The 15938-nt window shown below is 42.9% G+C and overlaps 1 protein-coding gene across 1 annotated transcript in view; it reads left to right on the top strand.

Moving 5' to 3' along the window:
• Positions 1-154: 154 nt before the first annotated feature.
• Positions 155-15938, top strand: part of anp32e (acidic (leucine-rich) nuclear phosphoprotein 32 family, member E) — a 64014-nt gene continuing 48230 nt past the window's right edge. The window contains exon 1 of the mRNA XM_039763155.1: positions 155-373. Within this exon, the coding sequence (XP_039619089.1) occupies positions 320-373 (54 nt within the window). The 5' untranslated portion in view covers positions 155-319. The remainder of the gene's footprint in view (positions 374-15938) is intronic.

The raw sequence follows: 15938 nt of genomic DNA, 5'->3' as shown, positions 1-15938 counted from the left end.
TACTGCGCGCGCAATTTCCACCAATTGTGTGCGCTATTTACAGCGATTACGTTAAATAACAACAATTGACGGACTCAATAACCAGTAATAATAGGAACAAGCTTTTTTTAGACCAATCATTCATAGTGGTGGGCGGGGTTTTTTCCAAGGGGGCTGGCTGTACGTATGATGGAGGTTCAGTCAAGCACAAGCAGCCATTGGAACTAGATAAGCTGTTTGTTGACATTATTTAGTTTTTTTTTTCCTTTGGAGGGCCTTTATTTGTGGTAAAGTGTCCTATTTGTCATATTTTTTTAGAATTTATCTTTAGTGGTTCGATATGGAGATGAAGAAGAGAATCAGTTTGGAATTAAGAAACAGGAATCCTTCAGAGGTATGCAGTTGTCTCCTTACACCTTTAATCGTGGAAAATGCGAGTTACCGGTAGTTGAATTGTAAATCGAGAGCACATGGTCTCTGTGAAGGACGTATTGCAGATGAAAAATCTTAAAACTGTTTTCCCCATTAGTGTAAAGTGGAGTCTGGCTGAAAAGCAAACACTTTTAAAAGAAGCACCACCTTGCTTTACTTCGGTTTTGCTGAACTCCAGATTGTTTCATTCTGTGCTTGTCTGAAGAATTCATGCCATGCGGTGTTTGCGATTCTAAGCCAATGTAAGCGCAATCTCCTGTAATATTTCAGTGTGTTTGTATTTTATTTATAAAGATATATATAAAACGGCCGCGTTGTATCATTGATGGATCCTACTAAGCCTGCATGAACTTATTGCAATTTTGTAGCGTGGTTGTTTTGGTAGACTTCCCGTTGTTGCAAGTCGTCCCAGTCCCCATATTTTGCAGGTCGCTTTTTTTCTATTAATAGCATATTACATGTTTATGTTGGGAGAGAAAAAATCAGTGGTAGCCGACATAATATCTCAAGGAGACTCAGCCTTTGAAATCGTGTGACGACTGCGTTAACCGTCTGCTGCCGCAAGAAAATAAGCGTGGAGGGATGTGGGAGGGTATATTACGTAACAGAGCAGTAAGTAGGGCTATTGAACACCCCGGATGTATAGTACAGTATTCGGTGGGTCGGATAATGGACTTGTTTGTTCGTGCGGGTGTAGTGAAAGTCAGATTGTCCATGTGCTTTATGTGATCTATGCATTTTGATTCAGTTTTGGGTGAGCGATCGGCTGGCAAGTGTTGCTCTGACGGTCAGGGCAGTGACCTTACTTTGGCCGTTTTTGTTTATCTGACCACTTGACGGCAACTACAGTGAATACCTTTTCATGACACCGCGTGTTATGTGGCGTAAACCGAGTGTGGGTTAATGGAATGTGTGGAAAGGATGTCTACTGTTCTTGGATAACCACGGCTGCTAATGCCGAAACCGCCGAGGTAGTTAGCCTTAAGCACGCCATCCGTTTAACATTCGCTTTTTCCAGCTCCGTTACGGCAAAGCTATAATTTTGCACAAATTCGTCAAGAAAGTGTGTAATAGAACTTGTTAGTTTTTTTAAACCCTTTGTATTTTTGCGAGCTTAATTATTTAGAATTTTTTAAAAACGTAATCTTTTATATAATTCGACAGTCTGCGTAATCAAAAAAGCGAAAATCGACGTAATCTTTAGGGAGAAAACCTATCGTTCTTTACTATTTGGCGTTGTGCTCATTCCGAGACGCCCGATTTCTACATACAGTACTGGTGTTTAAGCGTCTCTTCTGAAGTAGCAGGTATGCACTTAAAATTAAAGTGCCGTAATTATGAAATGCTAGTCGTCCATTTTCATTACACAATAAGAATTACATATCCTTTTAACAATTTTTTAAGTGTAAGTGTATGCGTGTCAGATCTTAAATTCATGATTTGCAGTTAATTGGTGAATCTTATTTTAACATTTTAAAAAATACAGTAGGTATACATTTTCAAAATCATATAGGGACTGAAGTTTTCAAATGGTTTAAAGTTATCTGAGAAGAACACATTTTAATTCTTTTTAAAGACAGTAACTAGAGTGCCTGATCTTAAGTTTACAATCTGTATTTACCAGTAAATTGTAAGTATTTTGTTCTGTTTTCACAGCTTGTTGCACTTATTTCATCAGCATAAAGTTATAAATAAGAGAACTTTTAATTGAATAAAACTACCCATGATTGACACATTTTTGTTAGTATCTACTGCTGAATTCATGTTTTATTTAACTTTTAATAAGTTGTCAAATGTTTCACATCTGTGCATCAATCTGAAGTTAAAGGGGCTGAAGATTGTCAGTTTTGGAACACTTCTGTTCCTATTTTATCAAAATGTATATGGCAACACACTTTCATTGTCTGCTTCTCATATTTAATTTGTGAATTTGTTATTTCTTCTTTCACAACCCTTTACATTTAAGGCCATGTCACACTGCACAATTTTATCCAGCAGTTTTCAGTTGTAGCCTTCATTTACATAACCTTAGCACTTCATTTGTGGTTGTGTAATGTGAAATACCAAGCAACCCACTCCAGCTAGTCTGCCACTCATTCTGACAAAATCAAACAGTTTTGATGTTGTTTTTAGTCACAGGGGAAGGTTCTGTGTGCACTAGAGCTGATGACCAATGAAAAGTATAATATGGAAATATAATGAATATATAATGTTGCAATGAGGTATAAGGAACATGGTCGTTTTGGACATCACAAACAGAAGAGATGCTAGCATGTCTGAGGTCTCATGTTTTACATACCACAGCAGAATAGATAAAAGGAGAAAAGGGCAAAATTTGCAGCTGAATTCTTTGTATCTGTTAACCCTTTGTACAACAAAGGCTCTGTTATGCAACAGGTTATTGGCTATCACAAAAAGGGTTGAACATGACTGTGCTTGGAGGTCAGCAAACAGTCGCTACATTTGACTTGTCCAGTGATTTGAGTCTCGTAAATTGACATGGTCCGGCAATGAGACCAGCAGTTTCAGTCAGCAAGTCTGACTTACCCAAGGACTTTAAGTTATGTCATGTGATATACATTTTAACAAGACTATACATCCTATTAAGCTGTGTAGTGACTTAAGGTTTTGCAGTGGAATTAAATAGTTCAGAAATGAAATCATTGTATTTCCTTCTGAAATATTAACTTCAGTGCCTCATTGAGAATTTACAACTCACAATTAACATGTGAGTCTTTTATTTATCTAGCCAGGATTCATAGGTATATGAACTGGTATGTTAGAGTAGTATAAAGTTGTAATAGAATTTACATATTTCAATTCCTGTGAAATAAAGGAAGTGTTCATTTGCTTGCTTATGATACCACATGGACTATTTTAAAGTAGTTTAAAACTGAGCACTGCATTAAGGCAACGATAATTAACATTACATTTTAAATGTTAACATGTATTCAACATAGAGATTTTTTTAAAACAAGTGTCATTGTCATTTCAAGTAAACAATATTGTGCCTTTATATATTCTGTAACAGAAAAATACTAACGGTAACAACAGCTTTAAAATGGTGGCATAACCATCAAGTAGTTGCCCAACTATAATTAAAAAAAAAATGAGTATTGGCATTTATTAATATTAAAATACTTGGCTTGAATTTTAATGTATGATGGAATGACGACTTTGCCATTGTAAGAGCAAATTGGGGGATACCAGCATAGAGTTCAGAAAGCATGATATATTGCTAGTAACTGAAAAATGCTACTTAAAAATCAGTGCTAAATGTAAAAATATAAGCAGTATTATAGTAGTCTTGCATGGTATTTCCGTTTAAAAAAAATCTTTATAGCTGTTTTTACAACATATCTTTAAAATCTGGTTTGTTGCTTTGCTAAATTTGTAGCATTTGCCTTTGTGTGATTAATATTTGATCATTAGCTGGTTAAAAAAACCCAGTAAAGAATATTTGCTCAGTGAGTCAAGTTAATTCAAATTTCACATATCATAAGTTCTTGATGCTTTCATTTTCCAAATCGATATTTTTTTCACATTTGACCAAACTTTAATGCTTCCTGTATGTAATCAAACAAGTCAATTTTATGCTAATGCATTATTTCAGGACACTTGTAAAACAGCCTTTTCTTGTGCTGTTTTCAAGGTTTCTTATGTGAGCAGTCAGGCTTTGGTCTTGCTTATTCCTGTGTATTAATCCGGGTTAGACAATAACTTGGAGTGTCATTGTTTCAATTCTTTATTGTCATGTGTACAAGTACCATGTACAATGAAATGCTTGCTTGCATGTGCCCCTGCAGACAGTGAACATAGAAAAAAAAACCACAATAAATAAATGACTATAATAAGTAAATAAATAAAACCAGAATCCTAGAAATAAATGGAGGCGGTGGCAGAAGTGCATGTGCAGGTAGCAGTGGAGGTGACACAAGATTACTGATTGTTCTGAGTCTGATTGCAGTTGGGTAGAAATTGTTCCTGAACCTGGAGGTGCGCATCCGAATGGACTTTAGTCGCTTCCCCAATGGGAAGAGGGTGAAAAGTGACAGTGCAGGGTGGCTGGGGTCCCGCCTGATACTGTTCACTTTCCTGTATACTGTTCACTTTCCTGAGACAGTGTGTAGTGCGGGATGCCAGTGTTGATGGTGGAGGTGGAGGAGGTTTTTCCTCCAATATGCACTTGCTGAGATTTGCCAGTTAGGAAATCCAGTACCCAGTTGCACAGTGAAGACCTAAGCCCCAGCCAGATCCAGGAGTTTAACAATGAGCTGGGATGGAATGATGGTGTTAAATGCAGAGCTGTAGTCCTCAAACAGCAGCCTGGCATAACAGTTCTTGTTCTCCAGATGAGACAGGGTGGTGTGAAGTGTTATGGAGATGGCATCCACCGTTGACCTGTTGCAATGGTAGGCTAACTGGAGGGTGTCCGGACTGTCGGGGACGGTATCCTTGATGTGCTCTAGCACCAGCCTCTCAAAGCACTTCATGGCTATGGGAGGAAGTCCTACTGGGTGGTAATCATTAGGGCAGTCTACTTTATTTTTCTTTGGGACAGGGATGATTTCTGTGTGCTTGAAGCAGGTGGAGACTGATGAAATTCTCAGAGATATGTTAAAAATATCCATAAAGACAGCAGATAGCTGGTCGCAACGTGTTTTAAAACGTGACCTGAGACTCCGTCGGGGCCGGGTGCTTTGCGGATGATGAGTTGTGAAAAAGTCTTCCTCACGTCATCCTTGGAGAGCCTTGGGCTGGAGTCTTGCGGCGCTGCAGGGGGTTTCACGGGCCTGTCTGTGTTAGCGAGCTGGAAGTGAGCGAATAACACATTCAACTCATTCGGGAGTGAAGTGGCGGTAGCTGTGGCAGTGTGTGTCCGGGTTTTGTAGTCTGTGATCAGCTGAATACCCTGCCACATCCAATGAGAGTCTGCTGTGCTGCTAAACTGAGAGTCCAGTTTGTGGGCGTACTGGTGCTTTGCATATTTAATGGCTTTTCGGAGATCATACCTGCTCTTTTTGTATACCTGTGTATCTCCGGAGTGAAACGCACTGCTGCACTCATGGATCCGCTGGCATACTTCAGCACACATCCAGGGCTTCTGGATGGGAAATATGCGTACAGACTTTGTGGGTACGCAGTCATCTACACATTTCCCGATGAAGCCTGCGACCAACTGCGGCATACTCGTCCAGATTTTCAGAGGACTCTTTGAAAACATCCCAATCCACAGATTCAAAGCAGTCCCTAAGTTTCTCCTCCGCTTCCGTGGTCCAGCAGAGCACCTCTCACAAGACCTGCTCTGCGAGCTTCATCTGCTGCTTGTAAACAGGGAGGAGCAGCGCAGCACAGAGCGGTGGTTTGTCTGCCTGAGGTTCAGCCGCAGGAGCGAGCGACATGCATTTTTGTGTGCAGTGCAGCAGTGGTCCAATGAGTTAACACTCCTGGTAAGACAGGAGACATGTTGGTAGTATTGGTGATCAACAAAGCAAGCTTGAGGTCTGTTTAAGTCCCTGACGATGATAACTAGACCTTTGGTGTGTGTGTTTTCACAGTCCGTAATGAGGCCGTACAATTCCTTAAGTGCGTTGCTGGTGTTTGCTTGCACGGGCATGTAAACAGCCGCCATGTGTACAGCTGTAAACTCCCTAGGCAGGTGAAGCAGCCTGCACTTGATGATCAGACAGTCCAGGTCCGGTGAACAGCTTTGTGAAATGACTTCCACATCCGTACACCATGTGTTGAGGAAGCATCCCTGCCACCTCTCTTTTTCCCCGGAGGAGACAGACCGATCAGCGCAGTGGATAGAGAAACCGACTGGCAGGAAAGCCGAATCCGGTGTGCAGGCAGTGAGCCATGTTTCTGTGAGAGAGGAAACACAAGTCACGCAGATCTTGTTGAAAACGAAGTCTACCACGGAGATCGTCTAGTTTGTTGTCCAGAGATTGGGTATTGGCCAGGAAAATGCTAGGCAGTAGATATTATGTATTGAAGTGAATTCCACTCTGATATATATATCCTGGGAAATAATCGGTTTATTTTTTTGAACTCTGCATATTATAAAATTGCGCCAAACGTACATTAATCAACAAGAAGATAAAACAAGAGAAACAAAACCTATTGGAATTATTCATGAAACAAACAGCACCATCTACTGGCATGAACTAATACTAGGCAATATATCACATTCCTCCCCCCTATATAACATAATCCTTTAGATAGGTTGGCTGGCGAGTTATTCTTTTAGGACGCTCAAGTTCAACATCTGACAGGCCCTCATTTGGGGTAACTTCAGTGGGCTCCTCCTGAATCTGATCAGGTGTCATGGAATTATCATCAGCTGATTGTTGGGACATAGCTGGCTGTGTGGTATTGTGTTCCTCATGATTTTCCAAGTGGCTCTCAGTCTCCTGAGGCATTGAGTTAATTACTCGCCCTCTAAGTTGGTCGATGTGTCTCATAAATATTCGACCATCATCTGTCTTAACCTCGTAAGATACTGACCCCATAGCTCTCACTACCATTGCTGGCATCCCTGTTGCATAATTTCTTGCAAACACACTATCCCCTGCTTTAAAGTGCCTTGTTGGACTGTGTGTAACTTTACAAAACCTCGCCTCCTTCTTTCTTTGCAAATCTGACACTAGATCTGGGTGGAGACGATCTAAGCATGTTTTAAGTTTCCTGTTCATCAATAGTTCTGCTGGACTATATCCTGTACTGGAACAAGAAGTTACATGCTGTTGCAGCAGGAACTTTGACAGTCTAAGATGCCAGTCCCCGACCACAATTCTTTTAAGTGCATCTTTAGTAGTTTGCACCATCCGTTCAGCTTGGCTGTTTGACGATGGGTGAAATGGAGCTGTCTTGATATGATTTATGAGATTACGCCTCAAGAATTCCTGGAACTCATCCGAAGTAAACTGTGCACCATTATCAGACACAATTGTATCTGGAAGTCCATGTGTGGCAAACAACTTTCTCAATATTTGAATGACCGCAGTTGTTGTTGCAGCAAAAATAGGGCTGACCTCTAACCACTTTGAGAAGGAATCAACAATGAGAAAAAAAGTTTTTTCCTTGATAAGGTCCCGCAAAATCAATGTGCAGTCGAGACCATGGGTTCTTGGCTACCTCCCATGGCTGACTAACAGTTTTGGCTGGAGCATGCCGTGTAGTTTGACATGAAGTACAGCTAGCTACCCAATGTTCTATTTGTTCATCCATTTTAGGCCACCACACAACTTCTGGCAAGAGCCTTCATATTTACCATACCAGGATGACCTTCATGTAGAGCAGCGAGCACTAAAGTTTGTGCCTTCTGTGGAATTATTACTCTGTTTCCCCAAAGAAGACATCCCCTGTATGAAGACAGCTAATGCTGACGCCTTTCAAATGGCTTGAAGTCCTCCCCTAATTTTTCCTTCGGCCACTCCTTCCACACCCAGTTCAGTACACGGGCTAACACTGGATCTGCTGTAATTTTTCCTTCGGCCACTCCTTCCACACCCAGTTCAGTACACGGGCTAACACTGGATCTGCTGTCGTCATGCATGCAATATCAGATGCCTGCAAAGGGGGTCTGGAGATAGATTCTAGCATAAGAACTTCCGATTCTAGGGTCCTGAGGGGTAAACGGCTTAATGCATCCGCATTATTAATTTCTTTTCCTGGGTGATACTGAAGTTCATAGTCACATGCATTTAACAGTAATGACCCATTTCCTTTAAACAGCCCCAATAATGGTTTGTGGTCTGTGATGATTGTAAAACTCCTACCATATAGGTATTCATGAAATTTTTTTAACTCCTACAATGATACCCAGTACTGCTTTATCAATTTGTTAATAATTTCTTTCTGTATTGGTCATAGTCCTCGAGTAATATGCAATTGGAGCTTAATGACCACCACTTACTGTGTGACTCAGAACAGCTCCTACTCCATAGGTGGAAGCATCACAGGTGAGATTAAGTGGTTTCTCCAAGTCATAATACAATAAAATACTGTCTGACGATAGCAACTCTTTTACTTCATTGAAAGCTATCTCATGGGTGTCGGACTATTTCCAAACGGTATTTTTATCCAACAGTCTGTGAAGTGGCTCTGCCACAGTGGCCTTATCTTTTAGAAATGAATGATAAAAGTTTAGCAGTCCCAGAAATGCTTGCAGCTCCTGTTTATTATTATTATTGTTTATTAATAATATTTATTATTATGGATCGCTTTAACTTTTGTGGTAGTTGGATGAATTCCTTCAGCATCAACTCTGAACCCTAGGAATTCTACACTTGGTACACCAAACACACATTTGTCCTTTTTAGCCTCAAGCCTACATCTGCAAATTGTTGTAGTACTAAATACAACTTTTCAACTAAGGCTTGCACAGTCTCTGCTCCAATTAAAATATCATCAAAATAAGGAACCATTCCCGGAAAGCCTGAAAGGAGGTCATCCATCAATTTCTGAAAAATCCCTGGAGCAATACAAACCCCATACTGCAGACGAGTAACTCTGAATGCACCTTTGTGAGTAATTATGGTCTGTGCATCTGCAGCTGCATCATCCACTGGTAATTGTTGATATGCTTGTGCCAGGTCTAGTTTTGCAAAAACTCTTCCTTTTGCTAATGTAGTAAGTATCTGATTGATGGATGGAATCTGATATGGGTGCTCCTGTAATGCCTTATAATCACCGCTGTCCTTCCTATAATGTACCTTGACTGAGCAGGCACCCAACACAGTAACATTTTGTTTGTTATAATCCACAAGTTGAATATCACTGGGTACAATAGGAGGGGCATTCCTTGGCCATAATGTGTGGTAGGTCTCCTCTGAGATTAAGGAATACTCACATTCTGAGTCCACTTCCATCCTGCATGGTACTCCTTGTAATGTGACAAGAGTATATGTCTTGTGTCTGCTTGTACAATCTCCCACACTGTTAATGATTTCTGTAGAATAGACACTTGTATCACATCCATCTTCAAAACTCTCTGCCGCTGCACTGCCTCTTTGTTCTAATTTGTGAGATGAACTTGCACTTGCTGGCTTGCCTTTCACTGGATAAGCCCCCTGGCGACATACTCTCTGCAGATTCCCCCACACAACTACTGCAATTTCCTTGAGCGGGGTCCAAAATGTCTGAGTGTAAGAAATAAGACTTCGCTTTTGAGTTTTTATTTTGCAACTGATGGGTGTCTGATGTGCACAATTTAATAGATGATTCCTGTATTTCTTTTGAATGTACTGATGCAGCCTCATATGCAAGTTTTTCTTCCTGAGCTAAGGCAAAGGTTAAATTTAATTTTGCTAAGAGCCGCCTCTGAAGAGCCTCATCTCTGACCCTGCATACAAGTCTGTCTCTCAGCAAGGAATCCAAACTGTTACCAAAATTGCAGTTTTCTGACAGCCTTCGAAGTTCTGCAATACTTTCATCTGGGTTTTTGGTTCCTCCTATTAAAATGAAATCGCTGAACTGTTTCTGAAGGGGTGGGTGCAAAATGATTTTTTAACAATGTTACAATTTCCTGATACGACCTGTCACCGGGTTTAGCAGGGGAGATGAGCGACCTAACAATTTCAAACGTTTTACCTCCAATCACACACGGCAGCACTGCACGCTTCTGGGCAGTGTCTGTTACTTTGTTAGCTTCTAGAAAAAAGTTCAGTCTCTCTGCATACGAATCCCATGAGGCCGGATTTGAAATGTCAAACTCCTCAATGTGGCCTAATAATGCCATTCCGTATATATATTTTATTTATTTTTCCGAATTTAAGTTCTGATTCTTTTGCAGTAAGTCGCCGGATTACTCCCTGAGATCCACTCCTCGTCGCCACTATTATGTATTGAAGTGAATTCCACTCTGATATATACTGCTCAAAAAAATTAAAGGAACACTTTTTAATCAGAGTATAGCATCAAGTCAATGAAACTTCTGGGATATTGATTTGGTCAGTTAAGTAGAACAGGGGGTTGTTAATCAGTTTCAGCTGCTTTGCTGTTAATGAAATTAACAACAGGTGCACTGGAGGGGCAACAATGAGATGGCCCCCAAAACAGGAATGGTTTAACAGGTGGAAGCCACTGACATTTTTCCCTCCTCATCTTTTCTGACTGTTTTTTTCACTAGTTTTGCATTTCGCTATGGTCAGTGTAACTACTGGTAGCATGAGGCGAAACCTGGACCCTACAGAGGTTGCACAGGAAATACAACTTCTCCAGGATGGCACATCAATGTGTGTCATTGCCAGAAGGTTTGCAGTGTCTCCCAGCACTGTCTCAAGGGCATGGAGGAGATTCCAGGAGACAGGCAGTTAGTCTAGGAGAGCTGGACAGGACCATAGAAGGTCCTTAACCCATCAGCAGGTCTGGTATCTGCTCCTTTGGACAAGGACAAACAGGATGAGCATTTCCAGAGCTCTACAAAATGACCTCCAGCAGGCCACTGGTGTGAATGTCTCTAACCAAACAATCAGAAACAGACTTCTTGAGGGTGGTCTGAGGGCCCAACGTCCTCTAGTGGGCCCTGTGCTCACAACCCAGGGCAGTGGAGCTCGATCGGCATTTACCAATTAATACCAGAATTGTCAGGTCCACCAATGGCACCCTGTGTTTTTCACAGATGAGAGCAGGTTCACCCTGAGCACATGTGACAGACGTTGAAGGGTCTGCAGAAGCCATGGAGAATGTTATGCTGTCTGTAACATCATTCGGCATGACCAGTTTGGTGGTGGGTCAGTGATGGTCTGGGGAGGCATATCCATGGAGGGACGCACAGACTTCTACAAGCTAGACAAAGACACCTTGACTGCCATTAGGTATCAGGATGAAATCCTTGGACCCATTGTCAGACCCTACGCTGGTGCAGTAGGTCCTGGTTTCCTCCTAATGCACGACAATGCCCGCCTCATGTGGCAAGAGTATGCAGGCAGTACCTGGAGGATGAAGGAATTGAAACAATTGAATGGCCTTCACGATCCCCTGACTTAAACCCAATAGAACATCTGTGGGACATTATGTTTCGGTCCATTAGGCGCCGCCAGGTTGCTCCTCAGACTGTACAACAGCTCAGGGATGCCCTCATACAGATCTGGGAGGAAATGCCACAAGACACCATCCGTCGTCTCATTAGGAGCATGCCCCGACGTTGTCAAGCATGCATACAAGCTCGTGGGGGCCACACAAGATACTGAAAAGCATTTTGAGTAGCAGAAATTAAGTTTTTGAAAAAATGGACTAGCTTGCCACATCTTCATTTCACTCTGATTTTAGGGTGTCTACACAATTGAGCCCTCTGTAGGCAGAAAACTTTTATTTCCATTAAAAGACTTGGCATCCTTTTGTTCCTAAGACATTGCCCTGTTGTTATTTGTATAGATATCCAACTTCATATTGAGATCTGATGTATCTAATGTGTTTCTTTAAAGTGTTCCTTTAATTTTTGTGAGCAGTGTATATATCCTGGAAAATAATCGGTGTATTTTTCCGAGCTCTGATATTATAAAATTGCACCAAACGTACATTAATCAACAAGAAGATAAATCAAGAGAAACGAAACCTATTGGAATTATTCATGAAACAAACAGCACCATCTACTGGCATGAACTATCCATCCATCCATCCATTCTCTTCCGCTTATCATGGGTCGGATCGCGGGGGCAGCAGCTTAAGCAGAGAGGCCCAGACTTACCTCTCCCCGGCCACTTCTTCCAGCTCTTCCGGGAGAATACCAAGGCGTTCCCAGGCCAGCCGGGAGACCCAGCGTGTCCTGGGTCTTCCCTGGGGCCTCCTCCCGTTGGACGTGCCCGGAACACCTCACCAGGGAGGCGTCCAGGAGGCATCCTGATCAGATGCCCGTGCCACCTCATCTGACTCCTCTCAATGCAGAGGAGTAGCGGCTCTACTCTGAGCCCCTCCCGGATGACTGAGCTGCTCACCCTATCTTTAAGGGAAAGCCCAGACACCCTGCGGAGGAAACTCATTTCAGCCGCTTGTATTCGCAATCTCGTTCTTTCGGACACTACCCATAGCTCATGGCCATAGTTGAGGGCAGGAACGTAGATCGACTGGTAAATTGACAGCTTTGCCTTAAGGCTCGGCTCTTTTTTCACCACGACAGACTGATGCAGAGCCCACATCACTGCGGATGCCGCACTGATCCGCCTGTCGATCTCACGGTCCAGTCTTCCCTCGCTTGTGAGCAAGACCCCGAGATACTTGAACTCCTCCACATGGGGCAAGAGCTCTCCCCAACCCTGAAAGGGCACTCCACCCTTTTCCAGCTGAAGACCATGGTCTCGGATTTGGAGGTGCTGATTCTCATCCCAGCCGCTTCACACTCCGCTGCGAACCGTTCCAGAGAGAGCTGAAGATCACGGCAAACAGCACAACATCATCTTCAAAAAGCAGTGACCCAATCCTGAGTCCACCAAACCGGACCCCTTCAACACCCTGGCTGCGCCCAGAAATTCTGTCCATAAAAGTTATGAACAGAATTGGTGACAAAGGGCATCCCTGGTGGAGTCCAACTCTCACTGGAAACGGACTCGACTTACTGCTGGCAATGCGGACCAAGCTCTGACACCGGTTGTACAGGGACCGAACAGCTCTTATCAGGGGTCCGGTACCCCATACTCCCGAGCACCCCCACAGGATTCCCGAGGGACACGCTGAACGCCTTTTCCAAGTCCACAAAACACATGTAGACTGGTTGGGCAAACTCCCATGCACCCTCCAGGATTCTTCTAAGGGTGTAGAGCTGGTCCACTGTTCCGCGACCAGGATGAAAACCACTGTTCCTCCTGAATCCGAGGTTCGACTATCTGACGGACCATCCTCTCCAGAACCCCCGAATAGACTTTTCCAGGGAGGCTGAGGAGTGTGATCCCTCTGTAGTTGGAACACACCCTCTGGGGGGACCACCACCCGGTCTGCCAATCCAGAGGCACTGTCCCGATGTCCATGCGATGTTGCAGAGACGTGTCAACCAAGACAGTCCTACAACATCCAGAGCCTTAAGGAACTCGGGCGATCTCATCCACCCCCAGGGCCCTGCCACCAAGGAGTTTTTTGACCACCTCGGTCCCAGAGATGGGAGAGCCCACCTCAGAGTCCCTAGGCTCTGCTTCCTCATTGGAAGGCATGTTAATGGGATTGAGGAGGTCTTCGAAGTACTCCCCCCACCGACCCACAATGTCCCAAGTCAAGGTCAGCAGTGCACCATCCCCACCATATACGGTGTTGAAACTGCACTGCTTCCCCCTCCTGAGACGCCGGACGGTGGGCCAGAATCTCCTTGAAGCCGTCCGAAAGTCGTTCTCCATGGCCTCTCCAAACTCCTCCCATGCCCGAGTTTTTGCCTCAGCAACCACCAAAGCCGCATTCCGCTTGCCCTGCCAGTACCTATCAGCTGCCCACAGGACAAAAAGGTCCTATAGGACTCCTTCAGCTTGACGGCATCCCTCACCGCTGGTGTCCACCAACGGGTTCGGGGATTGTCGCCACGACAGGCACCGACCACCTTATGGCCACAGCTCCGGTCAGCCGCCTCAACAATAGAGGCACGGAACATGGCCCATTCGGACTCAATGTCCCCACCTCCCTCGGACGTGGTTGAAGTTCTGCGAGGTGGGAGTTGAAGCTACTTCTGACAGGGGACTCTGCCAGCCGTTCCCAGCAGATCCTCGCAACACGTTTGGGCCTGACCAGCATCTTCCCCCACCATCGAAGCCAACTCACCACCAGGTGGTGATCAGTTGACAGCTTCACCCCTCTCTTTACCCGAGTGTCCAAGACATATGGCCGCAAGTCCGACGACATGACTACAAAGTCGATCATCGAACGGAGGTCTAGGGTGTCCTGGTGCCAAGTGCACATATGAACACCCTTATGCTTGAACATGGTATTCGTTACGGACAATCCGTGACGAGCACAGAAGTCCAATAACAAAACACCGCTCGGGTCCAGATCCGGGGGGCCGTTCCTCCCACTCAAGCCCTTGCAGGTCTCACTGTCATTGCCCACGTGAGCAAGTCTCCCAGCAGTACGAGGGAGTCCCCAGAAGGTACGCCCTCTAGCACACCCTCCAGAGACTCCAAAAAGGGTGGATACTCCAAGTAGGACAGTATACAGGTTTACCTTTACATTCTTTATTTTTAGGTAATGTGTTAAGCTGAGTTTGAAATTTAAATTAAAGTGTTTTGGGGGCATATTTAGGGTTTAAACTATGAAAATAGGCATTTTTTAACCACATCCAAAATTTGCGGTTTTTCACAATTCGCAGGTGCTCTAGGTACGTAACCCCCATGAATTTTAGGGGTGTACTCTATATGGTTTTTGTACAACTCTTTATAATCACTCTTTGTGTCACTGATCTTCTTTGTATATTTTTAATGAGTACTTCTGCAAAGGTCCATCAGTCTGTGCTGCTGTCTATTTTCCTAAACAGTATATACAGTTCAGCGTCGGGTAGAACTATGACTTTAAGCACCTTGAACATGGGAAAGATGATATATAAATAAAATGTTGTTATTATAATTACACACATCCACAGTTGCACTTGCGGCATGTGGGAGAAATGGCAATGCTAAAAACATTTGTAGCAAGTAAACATTGGTGCAAAATTCAGACTAAGTGGCTGTTTGGCGAGTCTACCCTGATGATAACAGGAGCAGCTCCATATGTTAATACCAAATTCAAATTTATTTAGTGTTTCAATGCTTCGAAGAACAAGGCACTTCTCCCTATTAAAAGATGTTAACTGTATGATTTATGTGTGTGTGTTTTTTTTTTTTTTAATAACTTATTTTATTTTGTAGCATTCCATATGATTAAAGTTTACAAAGAATACAACAAAGAATATGACATTATATACAATCAAATTGAACTTAACAAAACAGAATTCAACTCCCATCCAAGAATAAGAGAAGAGAGCCAACAGCAAATCTTTAAACAACCATGCACATATATTCAGCCAAACCCAAATTTGTGCAATGTGGTGAATAGGTAGTCCCATTCAACCATGTCAAATGCTTTTTGTGCGTCTAAAGATAAGATCTCTGGTGTGCTAGATTTTAGGGGTGAGTATATTACATTAAACAAGCACCAAAGATTAGAAGTTAAGTGTCTGCCTTTAATAAATCCGGCTTGATCTTTTGATATTACAGGAAGAATTCCTTCTAGCTAGAACTCTGGAGAGTATCTTAACATCATTATTCTGAAGTAAAATTGGTCTGTATGATGCACATTGTAATAAGTCCTTATTTTTATTTGGAAAGACGGTAATTTAATTCTTGGCGAAAAGATTGAGGTAGAATTTTGTTGTCTGTGGCTTCTGTAAAGATTACTCGTAATAGTGGAGCTAACTTATTTGACAATTTTTTTTTTTTATAAAATTCCACCATGTACTCTGTTAACAGAGACATGTAATTGATGAAACACACAGTTCTCAGGATAAGCAAAACTGCATACTTCATTGCCAAATACAAATCAGCAAACACTAAAAATTTGGCTTTTGAAGGCAAACT

This window comes from Polypterus senegalus, chromosome 1 (genome assembly GCF_016835505.1).
Source record: "Polypterus senegalus isolate Bchr_013 chromosome 1, ASM1683550v1, whole genome shotgun sequence".
NCBI classification, from domain to species: Eukaryota; Metazoa; Chordata; class Cladistia; order Polypteriformes; family Polypteridae; genus Polypterus; species Polypterus senegalus.
Note: the sequence above shows the minus strand (reverse complement) of the source record. Positions and strands in the feature narration are given on the sequence as shown.